At 31.1% G+C, this 15604-nt stretch overlaps 1 protein-coding gene across 1 annotated transcript; it reads right to left on the bottom strand.

Moving 5' to 3' along the window:
* Nucleotides 1–5593: 5593 nt before the first annotated feature.
* On the bottom strand, nt 5594–9479 carry LOC113866124. Its single transcript, XM_027501013.1, has 8 exons — nt 9346–9479; nt 8992–9104; nt 8231–8309; nt 7937–7965; nt 7396–7489; nt 7043–7132; nt 6724–6913; nt 5594–6051 (listed from the first exon to the last, which is right to left on the bottom strand). The coding sequence occupies exons 1-8, from the start codon at nt 9466–9468 to the stop codon at nt 5594–5596; spliced, it is 1176 nt and encodes a 391-aa protein (XP_027356814.1). The 5' UTR covers nt 9469–9479.
* Between the last annotated feature and the right edge of the window lie 6125 nt (nt 9480–15604).

The raw sequence follows: 15604 nt of genomic DNA on the forward strand, positions 1-15604 counted from the left end.
TGTGATATTGTGATGTGGTTGAGTAGAGGGTAGGAAATTGCTTAGATATGTGATGTGGGCACCTGTGCCGTTTATACATGTGTGTATATCTGAATGTATATTGTGAAAATGTGAGCCTGAGGGCCATGTAATATGAATGAAAATAGGCTAGGAGTCGTGTGTCTTGAATGAATTGTGGGCTATGTGCTGTGAAAATGAAATGTGGGCCTAGTGCCGTAACTGTTAAATGTGGGCTATGTGCTGTATACTGAAATGTGTGTGATTGGGGCGTGTAACGCCGTTGTAATGTGCTGTGAATGGTTCAGCGATATACTGGGGGTGTAAGAGATGAGGACAGTAGAAATACCATGAGGAAGAGGGAGTGGTGGTGACACCGACTGTGGAATGAGTGCACCACGGGCCACACACTCTCTTCCTGACTAGACCTCTGACCATTACCTTTGTTGAGCGACCCGTGACTGCCCACGTGGTATCCATGAGGCGGGGGTAACCGGCGACCATTCATGGTATAAATCTGCGATCATAGTGTTACAGTGAGTGTGACTGGTGTGCGTATGCATGGATTTGTGTTTTGTAATTATGAATGTGATAATGCTGCTTGTACTTGTATTTGTTTAATGTATTGGAAATGTGCTAAAGGTGAGACTCTATGCCTAATTGTATATTTTGGTAGTGTAAAGTACTCATCCTTACATTCATTTTTCAGCTAATCAAGACGATCAGCACCGGACTCAGTGAAAGGAGCGGATGAAACTGCTATGGGATTAGGATTTTAATTTGAAACTAATGTATTTAAATGTGTCTTGTAGTAGTGACTTGATAGAAATTGTAACCCCTTTCCTTATTTTAAAATATTCGATGAAATTTGGATTAAAAATGGAAGTTTTATTATTTCAAAAATTTACGAAATTCTTTATTTATTTAAAATTAAATTTAAGGTGTTACACTGAATCCACTGCTGCTCATAAGACCTCTCGAGAGAAGTGGGAACACTCTAATAGGGTCTATCTAATGGTCATGAAGTATAAAATGGAGAAGTCTATCAGACAGAGTATCCAAGAAAGTAATAATGATAAAGATTTTTTTAAATTTGTTGGGGATAAATTTCAAACCTATAACAAAGCAGTAAAGGGTCAGTACTTGTCTTTACTTGAGAAGACCATGTATGATGGTGCTAGTGGAGTACGTGAGCATATGATGAAGCAGGTCCATTATTATAACAAACTAAAAGCACTGAAAGTGGATCTTGGTGATGACTATTTAATTTGGAAGATTTTGGATTCTCTCTCCTCTCAGTTTGATATGTTGAAGACATCCTATCATGCATATAAGTAGCTAGAATGGAAGATAAATGATGTGATTACTATTGTTACTCAAGAAGAAGAAAATATGAAGACGACCAAGTCTCACACTATTCAGTTTGCTACTTCCTCTTTTGGTGCTAAGAATAAGACAAAAGGAGGTTATAAGGGAAAACCTCGTTTTGAAACTCATGTTAAGAGGGATAAAAAAGGGAAAGCATCTGTCAATTTGGAACCCAAGAAGAATTCCTTTAAAGGGAGCTGCAAATACTGCAAGAAGTATGGTTGCAAGGTGGATGAATGATTGTTTTTTCCTAAAGAAGAAACTTGAGAAACAAGGTATACCTCTAACTCTAGCATGTTTTGAATCTAATACTATTGATATTTCTCTCTATTCTTGGTGGCTAGACTCGGGTGCCACTATTCATGTTGTAAATTCTTTACAGGGATTCACGAGCCTGAAGAAGCCAAATGATGCAGAATCCAAGATTATTATGGGAGATTGAGCTAAAGCAATTGTAAAAGACATAGGAGTAGTTTCTTTATATTTACCTTCTGGACATGTTTTGGTGTTAAAGAATGTTGTTTATGTACCTTCCATTAGAAGGAATTTGATTTCAGTTTCTGTCTTGGATAAGGACAATTATTCTTTTACTTTTAGTAATGGAAAACTAGTTGTTTCTTTCAATTCCATTGTTGTTACTTCTGGAGTTCTGTGTGATGGGCTATATATGTTAACCTTGAGTAACATGATTGCTAATTCTGTTATTGGACAAAAATGATGTGGTAGGATTGATGAGAATTCTTCTATGTTATGGCATAAACGTCTAGGGCATATTTTTAAGTCTCGGATTCAAAGATGAATCAAAGAAGGCATTCTTCATAATTTAGGCTTTTCTGATTTTGATACTTGTATTAATTGCATTAAAGGCAAGTTCTCTGCCAAAGTCAGAAATAAAATTTCTGGCAGGTGTGATGATGTGCTACAGTTGATTCACACTGATATGTGTGAGCCTATGACACCTGCTACTTTGAGTGGATATAGATACTTTATCACATTTATTGATAATTTCTCCAGGTTTGGATGGATAGAACTCCTTCAGGCGAAATCTAGATCTCTAAATGCCTTCGAATCTTTTAAAGCTGCTGTTGAATTGAAAACGAGAAAGAAGATTAAATGTGTAAAGTCTGACAAAGGAGGAGAATATTATGGAAGATACGATGAAACAAGTAGAAACCCTGGACCTTTTGCAAGATACCTTGAAGAATGTGGCATTGAAGCCTAATATACTATGTCAGGTACACCTGAGCAAAATGGAGTTGCAGAGAGAAGGAATATGACACTTCTTGACATGGTGAGATGTATGTTGAGCCATTCCTCCCTACCAGTTTTTCTTTGGGGAGATGCCTTAAGGACTGTTGTGTACATTCTCAATCAAGTACCCAACAAATCTGTACCTAAGACTCCTTATGAGCTCATGACTGGAAAGAAGCCGACCTTGAAGCATATACATGTATGGGGTTGTAAGGCAGAGATAAGACCTTATAATTCTCAATTGAAGAAGCTTGATCCAAAAAACTATCAGTGGTTTTTTCATTGGCTATTGTATTGGTTCTCGTGGCAACAGATTTTATTGTCCTCACTCTACTCGAGTTATTGAATTCGATCGTGCTGAATTTTTTGAAAATGTCTTGGATAGTGGGAGTCAAACAACACAGCCAATCATCCTTAGGGAGGACATGGTTACAATTCCTATGCTATCAAATATTGTCGTTCCTATTATTCCTGATCAAAATCTTCAAGACGAAGATATAGTAGCTCATTTCATGAATGAACAGGAACAAGATGACCTTGTTGAAAAGGTTCCTTTGAGAAGATCTCAAAGAGTGCGCAGGTCTTCAATACCTGATGATTGCATTGTTTATCTTTAGGAACATGAATTCAATTTCAATGATATGATCCTATTTCTTTTGAAGAGGCTATCTCTTGCTCTCTTGCTCTCATGCTTTTGATTGGCTAAATGCCATGCATGATGAATTAGCCTCTATGGCACATAATGGTGTTTAGAATCTTGTTATGTTACTAGTTGGTTGCAAGCCAGTTGGATGCAAATGAGTCTTTAAGACCAAACGTAATCCAGATGGTGAAATTGAAAGGTACAAAGCTAGACTAGTAGCCAAAGGCCATCATAGTCAAAGGAGGGATTAACTATAAAGAGACTTTCTCATCGGTATCTACTAAAGATGCTTTTCGAGTTGTTATGGCTTTGGCGATGCACTTTAATTTATAACTTCACCAGATAGATGTGAAAACAACATTCTTGAATGGAGATGTACATGAAGATGTCTATATGGTTCAGCCTGATGGCTTTGTTGAAATTGACAAAGAACACTTAGTTTGCAAACTTAAGAAATCCATTTATGGATTGAAGCAGGCATCTTGGTTTCAAGAAAAATGCTTCAGATCAATGTGTTTATTTGAAAACTAGTGGGAGAAATTTCATCATTCTTGTGCTTTATGTTGATGATATTCTTTTAGCAAGTAGTTGTGTTAAACTTTTGACTGAGAAAAAGTCGATGTTGACTAACCACTTTGATATGAAGGACCTAGGTGATGCCTCTGTTGTTCTAGGCATACAAATTTATCGTGATAGGTCACGTGGTGTCCTTGGATTGTCTCAGAAAGAATACATTGATAGAATCCTCAAACGGTTTAACATGCATTCTTGTTCCCCATGTGCTGCACCTGTTCAAAAGGAGGACAAACTTTCTAAATCTCAATGTCCTAAAAATGATAATGAAAGAGCTGAAATGAAGAAAGTCTCATATGTTTCCGCTATTGACAGTTTAATATATGCTCAAGTTTGCACTCATCCTGACATTTCTTTTGCTGTCAATGCTTTAGGAATATACTTGAGCGACCTAGGTTTGGGTCATTGGAGAGCCGCAAAGAAGGTCATGAGATACTTGCATGGCACAAAAGATCACATATTGACCTATAAGAAGTCTGATCAACTTCAGGTCATTGGTTATTCTGATTCTGATTTTGCAGGTTGTTTTGATGATCGAAAATCCACATCCAGTTGTATCTTCATGATGGCAAGATGAGCTATTTCTTGGAAGAGTGTGAAACACTCTTACAGCTACCTCTACCATCGAAGCAGAATATCGCTTGTTACGAAGCTACTTGCCAAGCCATGTGGCTCAAGAACTTGATTTCTGGACTCCAAGTTATTGAGAGTATATCTAGGCCACTTGTGCTCTATTGCGATAAATCTGCTGTTATACACTTCTCTCAAAATAACAAAAGCTCCTCTTGTTCAAAGCACTTTGACATAAAATATTTGTTTGTTAGAGAGAAGGTTTCAAAATTTCAAACTAAGATTGTGCACATCTCCACAGAGAAAATGTTAGCTGATCCACTAACCAAAGGCTTAAATGTTGGAATCTTCAAAAGTCATGTAGCCCACATGAGTGTAGTTGAATCTTTTGATGTTTTGGGTTAGTGAGAGTATGAAATTTTTTCGTCTACTTTAATCATTGTGAGGTATGTTTGAGATACGCCATTTTATTGTCATATCTCATATATAGCATTTCTAAATGTTTGGGCCATTCTTTGGAATTGCATTTTAAATTGAATAAAATGTTATACATTTCTTTATATCCATCACCCTTCATATGAAGTATAAGCACATGACACATATATGATATCTCTATTGGATATTTTATTTACACTTTCATGGCTTATATTTTCTGCTGTTTTGGTCAAATAATATTCATATAATAATTGATATATTAATATGATATTTTTTATAGCTTTGTAAGTGACACATAAATTAATTTATGTCATACAAGTGAGAGATTGTCAGATTATTATTATTATGGATTGACATAATCAATTATTTATAATTTATAATATCAATTATTATTATTTAATTATATTTTTTATTTATTGACCAATTGATGGATAATATTACTTTGAGTTATTTTTTTAATAAACTGTGATGGGTTGGATTATTAAATAAGCCTATTGAGAGGTCCCTAGTCTCATTTGGGAAGTCGGTTATATGCTATCCCATCAGGCACTAACCCATACGCACGATCACTTTTCGTAACTTCTGATAACTTCCCAGACAGAGAGCAGAACACTCTCATCTCTTGCAGTTATCTTCTCATCTTTTTCCTATAACAGAGACACATCAAATTCGAGATTGATGAAGGATTAGTTCTGGGTATGTAATCCTAAACCAAAAACCAATTTAATGCATGCTATAATTTGTATTTTGAATTGCTCATTGTTTAAAATTTTCAACATCATGTTTAAAGCTATCCTTTGCATTTACATCTGTAAATAAACTAGTAACTGAATCCCCTACGTTATCCTTTGTTTGGTCATTTTCATTTCCCATGAGGTTGAATGTCTTAACATTAGTAGTTAACACATAATTACTTTGCACACTTTGTCTAGCTGATGTAGGATTCTTGATCGAGACAAATGCCACCTTCTTTGAACAAGAATGTTTACCATTGGTAGAAGACCCAGATAACGCTTGCAAGCTGATCTCTGGTGAAAATTCATTGACGGGGGCTTTTGTTGTGCCTAGATTTTTTCCTTCCTCATTACATATGGTCTTGTCATCATCAATTTGTGATGAGCCAGTCAACAAATTAGTATTCATATCATCACCATTACAAGCATCGTCTCTGGCATCAGCAATTGTTTCTGCTCTCTCTGGGACAAGCTGATCGTCTGCACAATAAATTACTGAACTTCAGTTAAAATTAATGACATCAACAAATTACAAGTTAACTTTGATATACCATAGGTGATGAATGTACCAGTAAAGGTGAGAGACAAGTAATTTTCTTACTTTTTGGGAAGCAAGAAGGCCTAAGCCTGAAAAGCAATTTATGAGTTGTTTGTATTCAATTGCATGCATTTAAATCATTTCAAAAACTGTCAACTGTCGCCAATTTTATGTCCAAGTAAAAGAACTCCAGAAAGTAGAAACCATAGTGTAACAAACAAGCAAAGAAGACAAGATCATCCAAATCTTCACTTAAACTTAGTTTTATGTTGCATGTACTAGCATTCACATGTTTGAGATCCATGATCCTCACAGTAATAACTATGACAACAGAACATTCTCTCCCAATCAACAGGACAAGAGAAGCTATTGATTATAAGTTGTATGAACAAGTGATTGCGTTCAGTACTTAGTTCCTACATAAAATTGTTGAGTCCAGTAATATAGTTACATAAAAATGCCAAAATCGTTTCAAGCATCAGAAGAACTGGGACATTTGTTATAAAGCAGTTAAATATCACCATAAACTGAACAATTCAGTCTAAATTAAATACTAAAATAAATAAGATTTAGCGAACATGGAACAGCAGAAGCATGCACATCATGGTTCTTACCCCCAAGAAAAGATTCAATGCTACTATAATTAACATTTGATGTTTGGACAGAGACATTTCCACCAGAGTCCTCAACTTGACTTTCATTCTCCTTTTCATGCTTCCTCTCTTGTAATATAAACTTGTCTGATTTCCAAACACACTCTAATGTAACAAAATCATCACTAACAGGGTAGAAATCTCTAAAAACCTGCATCGGTAGTATATATCAAAAGAGCCAGAAAGAGACTAGATTAGCACGGAGGATATTATTTTGGATTCCTATCCATGTCTATGCATACATATACATACAGCAGACAATTTAGCAGAGCAGACTAACCTCACTTCCTTTATGAGTTATTTTTATCAATTGCTTCTTTTTAGAGAGGGAAGAAACCATGTTGAACAATGAAACAACATCAAGCAATATCTGTGCAAGGAGGGAAACACAGGTTTGATTAACAAAATCAGAAGTTCTATTAGAATGATTCACAATCCCAGATTGGTATAATCAGTCTTAAAATAGCAAAAATTCTATAAATTTACAAAATCTATCATCATCTTAATAATATCACTTTTACCTTTTAGCTAATTTACAAATGAGCTCTGCATCAGTGTTCCACAACAAATCAATTCCATTTAAAAATGATCAAACATATATTAACTCTTTATATATAAACATGGGAGACTTACTTGTTGAACCAGAACTCGAAGACGTGCAAGCAAAGCCATAATTGTCACAGAAAATCCCATAAAAAATGATCGTGCAAACAATACAGACACCTCACTAAAAAATAGTCAAGGAAATAAATTTTTTGTTGCAATTTTAACAAATTACTAATAAAATGTTCAAGAAGTATCTTGAAGGCCACTAGAGCAAACAGCATTACCAATGACAAAAATTTCTAAAGGTTTGTGCATTCTATTTTTCCAAAGTATATAGAATTTGAGAAATCAAGTAAACTCCAAAGGTTTTACAAATAGCATTGTCGTAAAAAAAAAATAAAGAAGCAGAGAAAATGAAAAAGGGAATGCTACAAGCATATTATGGAGCATGTTATATCATGTGGTAATACCAAGTACCAAGTGGTACATATTGTATGAATAAAAGAAAAATATTTTATATGCCTAATGCCATGATCAGAGTATGGCCAATTAACTAAACTAAAGCATATAGGATGAATGAGCCAACCATTAAATTACAAATCACATCATATCAGCAGCAGAAGGATACGATGCAGCCTTCAGTATTGGTTCAACCATCTGTATGAAAAAAAGGAACATCAATTGAAATAGGAGAACAGGTTCCATAAAAATATGCAATCCAATTTTATTTCCAATATGATGCATTGGGAAAATGATTTCCATTAGATAGAATCAAACAATTTGTGTAAAATACCTAGTGTCATACTGTATAAAACATGGAAAGAGGATGGCTAATGAGATATCACAGTAAGAACACACTAATCTTGACTTACAAAGGAAGGAAAACAGCTAGAGCAACAATAATATTTATCTGCAATGTTACCTCTGCTAGTAAGCGTGCAGCTCCTATAAGATGCTCCATAAAATTATGCTTTTCATTATCACATTTTCTTCTTTTTAAGCTGTGTCGAAACAGTAAGTAGAACAAAATAATCATCAAGACACGAGTTATAATATTATCATAGACCAAAGGAAAAATTTCATGAGAAAAATATTTCATAAGCCAGAAATAATTAAGGGATGTTCAACTGTGGGAAAGAAGAAGTCATCTCTAAAAAGAGTACTGTTAGAAAGAAAACAATCCTCACAAAATAAGGGATAAGATTAGATAACCTGTTATATGTAACTATAAATTAGGGATTTATTTTTATTCTTTTGTATTTATGATTTATTCTGTTGTACTCTCTATGTGATTATAAATACAATTCATGTGTGATAATATGACATACAACATTCATACACTTTCTCTCCATAAGTACGATCTTTTTTTTTTTTCCTTTTTTTGTAATAATGTTGCCATATCCATATTCACACATTCTTTAATCATACATGCACAACATACAGCTCTTAAAATGTGCATCTAAGGCATACTAGAACTAGTCCCACCCCATTCCATACTAATACTAATTTTGACAGTTGTTAGAGAGGAACTGCTATGATAGAGAGTCAACACATTTTAACAATTCAATCATATTACCATGCCAGTTGTCATAATTTTATAAGAACTGCTTGAATTAATTCTTCTTTGTACATGATTTGGGAAAAGTCCAAAACAGCAAAAAATTGTAAGGAATAAGAACCTACCTCTCTAAAAGATGAACCTTCTGTTTTGGTCTGTCTCCTTTGATAACAAGGAAGCATGATATTACAAGCTCCTCCAAGTTTGCCAATTGCAAAAGCCTTAAATCCCTCCTCACCTACGAATTACAATACAGTACAAAACCCAAAAGGACATATAAATACACCTTCCATACATGAAAACTCGAAAGTACATATACACGTTCCATTCAACTTTCCATGCAAATAAAATTACTTCTAAAAATTTGTATATTCCAAAGAAAAAAAATCGTTTTCACAAAATTTTCAAACACTAACGAATTTCATATCATTGAACACTGACAATGGAGGAACTATAATGCATAATTTATAGTAGAGTACCTTCAACAGACGCTGAAAATAGGAACAGCGCCGGTGCTGATTCTTATTCTTGTATACCAATCTTTGTAGGATACCACACTCAGATTGGAGCTGGGCAAGCATAGATGTTATCCTTGCCTCCATGGCAGTCAAAATTGAGATCCTACGTTGGATCAGAAAGGGGTCAAAGATTATAGGATCGTATCTAGACAGGTAAGGGAAGGGAGCCACACTCAAAACAGAGACAGCCCACTGAAAACAGAGACAAATCCAGAGACGAGTGAAGGGAGCGTAGAACAGGAGAAGGGAAGAAGGAAACAGGGTAAGTAATGTACTATGTAACAAGAATATTTAACCTTTATGGTACGTTGGATTTTTAGAAGACAAGGGAAGGGATAACGCATTTTAAATTTTTAAATTAAAAATATATATTATTTATAATAATACTTATATTATTAATATATTAAATTTATGTTAATATATAAATTTTTATTTTTAATTTAAAATATAATTTTTTCCTTTAAAATTTTCATTTACAAATAACTTCTTAAAAATTTTAAAACAGTTATTTTAAAGAAAAAAAGAAAGTCAATTTATTTTTAAAAGATAAAAAGCCTTTTTTATTTTTAAAAAACTCTAAAAGCTGCTATGTTTTGAAGTAGAAAGTGAAATCCGATATTTTAGAGATGTTTATTTGCATTTTAAATTTTTTTTAAAAGTAAATATATTTTTAATTTATAAAAACATAAACTCTTGTAAAAATACGAACAAATATTCTCTTGCGGTTCCGAATACTCACAGCAAAACATCCACTATGGCAGGTCTGTGGCAGCCAAAGGCCCGCTCCGCCACTCACCGCCGTGCAATTGACAACTATAAAGCAATCGGGTAAAAAAAAATGGGTCGCGGATCAGAACAAGAAAACAAGTTAAAACGGACACGGCAGAAGGGCCTACCGATCTTGCACAGCGATTCCACGCAATCCTACAAATCGCCAATTTCTGTGGTTTGGTGTTTGAGGGTTGATTGGCGGAAAACTAAAGTACCGTTTTCATTAGTTCATGACAAAGCTGAGCTGATAGGCTCTTCCATTTTGTATTTTTCATAAAATAAATCACATTCTTTTTTATGAACGTCATAATATTTTGGACTTATGTTTCTTTTACTTATCTACTATATTTTTTATTAGTTTTTAATTGATTAATGTGAAACTTATTTTATAATACTTTAGCTCATTTAGGCTTATCTTTGATCTTTACCTAGAACTGACTTTCAATTACAAAATTTACAACTGAAATATGTAAAATTTGTCTAAGTTAAGAGATTATAAAAAATAGTATTGTGACAAGTTTCCAGCCCTAATCTTTCTGACTGTGTGTGTAATTGACAATTCGAAACTATTTTGGCATGCTTTTTTTAGCTTGTTTTAATACAATCAATTGCCCTAATTAGTGCTAGCTACTTATTTTGATCATATCCATTTCCTTTAATTTGGACCTAAAATCAGTATTGTCAAATTTATAGCTTTCATTTATTGTGAGGGAATATTAATTCAAAAAAATTGTTTCAATTTTAACTATGCCATTGATTACAATAATCAGTGAAAGGGATTGTCACATTCATACTATTTCTTATCATCTCTTAACTAGCTAACCTTAACATATTTTAGTTATAAATTTTGTAATTGGAAAAGTTAATACATTAATTTTAGATTGTAATAATTTTAACATTTTGGTTAACCTAAAATGATTTTTTTCACTAAAATTAAGCTTATTCTTTTGAACTATTTCATATTTATTAATAATAGAGAAAATTAAAAAAATTCTTTATTTAGAAAAGCTCACTAATAGTACTATTTTTATTAGGAATGTTCATTAACCAATCCAATTCAATCCAATGCAAATCATAAAAATTGAATAAAAAAATTAATTAACCAAAAAAAATAACAAACTGAAAACTACAAAAATCAATATTTTTTATTGAATTTTATTAGATTTTCGATCCCATTTTTAAAAACTAATTCAATCTGGTCCAAATTATAATTTTATTTATACAATTATCGTATGACTCAACTTTTAAGACTATACATTAATAAAATTATAATAAAACTTAATTATTTGTCATTGTAAAATTTAAGACTATATTTTATTATTTTCATGACTATATAAGTATATTTTTTAGAATAATTTAAAATTATTCTTATATATCATATTTTTATATAATATTATTTTATATAAAAAATCAACTTTTATTCAGAAACAGCGTAGAAAAATGATAAAATAATATATTTGTTGCTTTGTAAATAAATTAAAAATAAATTACAAAAATTTAATTACCAACCCAATCCAAACTATTTTGTATTGAATTAAATTGATTTTTTTTTTATTCAAATTGAACTATATTATAATTCTATGATCAGATCAGATGATTTTTTGTCCAAGAACCAATTCAATCCAATTTGTTAACGTCCTTAATTTTTAGGGTGTTACGCGATTAACTTTTGCATTTTACATTATCATTTAAATTAAGTCACCTTTAACCTAATTGACATCAACATATATTGAAGAATAAGTCTTACGTTATTGAGTTAAAAAAAATAAAAAGGTATAAACATAAAAGTTTAAAATACCAAAATATTTATATAAACAAGCCACTTAACCAAATTCTCTTTAACTCACTCTCATATTCTTGATCTTGGTCTACATTTATATTGTAACATGGCATTAGAGTTTTTTTTTAATGAAAATATTTGAAATCAAAGAGACTAATAAAAAGGTTAAAAGAAAAAAAGAAGAAGCAAAGCTTAAAAGGTGATAATAAGATAACAGAGTTCAATGACTTGAAATGAAAGTATCAAATTAAAAGCTCAAGAGAAGATTATCAAAATACATGACCAAAAAAAAAAAAGATAAATTTTTTAACAAAGTTAACGTAATTCAAGTATCAAATTAATACGTTTAAAAATTAAAGTATCAATTTAAAACTTTTTAAAATTAGAAAAGCAAAGTGAAAAAAAAGTGTAAAATTTTAAGAATCAAGATGTAATTTTGCAAAAATGATAAGATTTTAAATTATAAGACCAAATACTACTTCAAATAAAATAAATTTATATTCTAATTATTTATATATTAATCAAATAAATTATTGATCGGGTAAGATATAAGGCAGCTTAAACACTTGTGAAATATACTCATAGTTTATGTCTCAAACGAGTACGAAAAATTTCACCAAATTGAAGGCGAGGAATTTCATTATTTCAGTATCTCCCCACAACATATTTACATTATTTCACTTTCTTTTATGAAATTTCAGCATAAACTTTTATTCAGCCCAGCTGAAATGAGAGACGCCGCAAATTGACCTCTAAAGTTTCTTTAAGAAGAAACATATGCATATTAATTTTGAGGACTGAGAAAATTAGCACCAACAGGTTTCGTTGAAATAATATTTTGCTATCGATACATATTAGTTTAAGTTTGAGTAAAGAACGATTCGATATCATTTAAGTAAAATTTAAAATTTAAATTTTTATATATATAAATTAGTTGTAGATTCATTCAGCATATTCAAGTACGTGACTCAGATCAAATTAAATTAAACTGGATGAAAAATTAAAAAAAAAACATTTTGAACTAAATAGATGAAATAAATATAAACAATCAACAAATGATTAACTTGCAAGAGTATAGTTTAACATATTCAACGACCTATCTTGCAATAAGACTACTTTTAAATCAACGATATCGTCTCAATTGAAATGGTAGTAGTACACACGGTACGAATGAAATTGATAGGCTTACGATTGACCTTAAAGAACCCATGGCCCTACTTTGTGAAGAAATTTCAATTGAAAATATCTTAGATAGTGCAAGTAATTATCGAAAGTCTTGTATACTATTTTTATTCTCATTTTATCATCCTTTGTGGTTCAACTACATCTCCAAACATGTTGAATGAGTCAATTGATATTTGTACGTTTCCAATCACCTATTTTAAGATCACCTAGTGAGCTTAGGAAAGGAGAGGGATTGCTACAAATAAAGTATCTTGTGAGTATTACACCGGATAAAATATTTACTCACTAAACATGCATGGATATAAAACAAAATATCCACAATGGAAATAGATACGGATAGAGTAACGATATTAAGAGAAGTATTTTTTATATAAGTTTAAATTTTTTTACATTCAATCTGAATCTTTTATTTAACTTATATCTAAACAGTTAATAGAGAAATAAATTATAATTCTTTAAATATAAAATTAATAAAAAACTCAAATTAAATATAAAAGTTTATGGACTTATACTACTATGAAATATATTAATTATATAAATATATTTTTTTATAAATATTTATTTTATTGCATAATAAGTGTGAATATGATTTACAAGTACTTAGATGGTATGAATATAAGAGTTAAAAATAATATATCAACGTAATTATAAAGTTAAGTATGAATATTTTTTTTAAGTGTAAATATAAAGATAAATATTATAATATCTTACCTATTGTTATTCTTAAAAAGGAGTTATATAAGTCAGTAGCTATACTAACCACTAAAAAATTATACTATTTAGACAAATTTTGTAACGTAGTTCTTTAACTTTCTTTTTTATTTGTTTTTTTAACTCTTTTATTTATTTTATTTTTCTAACTTCATTTTCAAGTTAATTTTTTTTATTATGATACAGTTAAATTTCATCAAAAGTTTTATCTGAAATTGTAATTTTTAATTGAATCTTTTTATTGACTCGTCTAATTCTATGTACCGGCTATAAAACATAATAAAATTTTAGGATAAAGGACGTATAATAATAACAAATAAAAAATGATAAATGCTTTCTATACTTGATCCTACATTATAATTCATGAATGATAATTGAGAGTTTTAAGTTATTTATTGAAAAAATTTACTATTATTAATTTCATTTTATTCATATTTCAAGAAAAAAGATAAAAAAGTGAAAGTTTTAAAAAATATTGAGAATTGAAGCACACAAAGAACTAGAGATATACATGGGCAAGTATACGTCCGTGTATATGAGCATGTATCTCACTGATCGCGTCAATTGAAGTGTATCATCAAAACCAGAGATGTATACGGCCAAAGTACATGGGCGTGTACTTTTCAAGAAAGCTGTGAAGTGCAATTATTAGAGACCAGAGATGTACACGGCCAAAGTATATGAGCGTGTACTTTTATGGAAAGCTTTGAAGGGCGTTTTTTTTAGAAACCAGAGATGTACACGACCAAAGTACATGGCCATGTACTTGGGTCTGTACTTTTAACATGCGTCAGAATTTAAATTTATGTGAGAAGATGAGCTTTTGGGCCACTCATATAAAAGGGAACTTGACACAGAAACTTAGGGAGGACGATTTTTGGAGACGAAAGACTCAGAGACGGCAAGAAGATGAGATCAAGCATTCTAATTCATATCTTTTGTAATTTTAGTTTCAAGATATTTAGATTCTAACTTTCCTTTGAGTATCTAGACGTAATGAATCCTAATTGACTAAATTTTCTGGAATTCTTCTAATGCTATTTCATATTCTTTTCTCTTGGGTTTAATTGAGTAGTATCAATTTTCTTTTATCTTATTTTCTTGTTTGAATTTAAGTAAAATTCTTGCATGAAATTAACACTGCTCAATTAAAAAGACTTGAATTTATTTCTAGAGATAGAAAGAAGTGAGTTTTCTGTATTAAAATTAACCCTAATTATGGAATTTATAATGAACTTAATGCAATCTAGGGGTATTAATTAAGGAAGAGATTCTGATTGATCAACCGAGGGTTAGGAATCATTATCCTTGAGAAAGGTATTGATTTAATTCAGAATTTTCTGCAGCGATAAGGGTTTGAAACTAAGTAGTTAAAGAAGAATTTCAGTTATTTCGACATTTAGAAAGATTTACCGTCTAGATACTTGCCTATTTCCCTTGAATACCTTTAGTCATACTTTTCTATAATTTATTATCATAAGAAATATGTTCCTTTCAATTTATTATTCTTTATTTTTAGCAATTTTATCAATAAACTTATTTTTTTCATATTCATTAACAATTGCGTAATTAAGGAAGAAATTCTTATTAAAAGTCCCTGTGGATACGACACTTGATACTCTATTTTTCATAATATTACTCTGACAACGGGTACACTATTCCAGTAATTCAATTTTTACACACCAAAAAATTACTAAAATATAAATATTTATAATTAAAGTAAAATAGATTTTAAAGAATATTCTAATTTCATTTCTCATTTTAGTAAAATGA

Source organism: Abrus precatorius, unplaced genomic scaffold (assembly GCF_003935025.1).
Source record: "Abrus precatorius isolate BTA unplaced genomic scaffold, Abrus_2018 Scaffold4, whole genome shotgun sequence".
NCBI lineage: Eukaryota > Viridiplantae > Streptophyta > Magnoliopsida > Fabales > Fabaceae > Abrus > Abrus precatorius.

Bases quoted from the DNA above. Each gene is read 5' to 3' on its own strand.
- LOC113866124 (XM_027501013.1), bottom strand. From the start codon at position 9,468: ATGGAGGCAAGGATAACATCTATGCTTGCCCAGCTCCAATCTGAGTGT. The intron at 9,105-9,345 runs GTACTCTACTAT...TGTAATTCGTAG, and splicing joins ATTTTCAGCGTCTGTTGAAG to GTGAGGAGGGATTTAAGGCT. The intron at 6,052-6,723 runs GTAAGAACCATG...TTTATTGTGCAG, and splicing joins CATTGAATCTTTTCTTGGGG to ACGATCAGCTTGTCCCAGAG.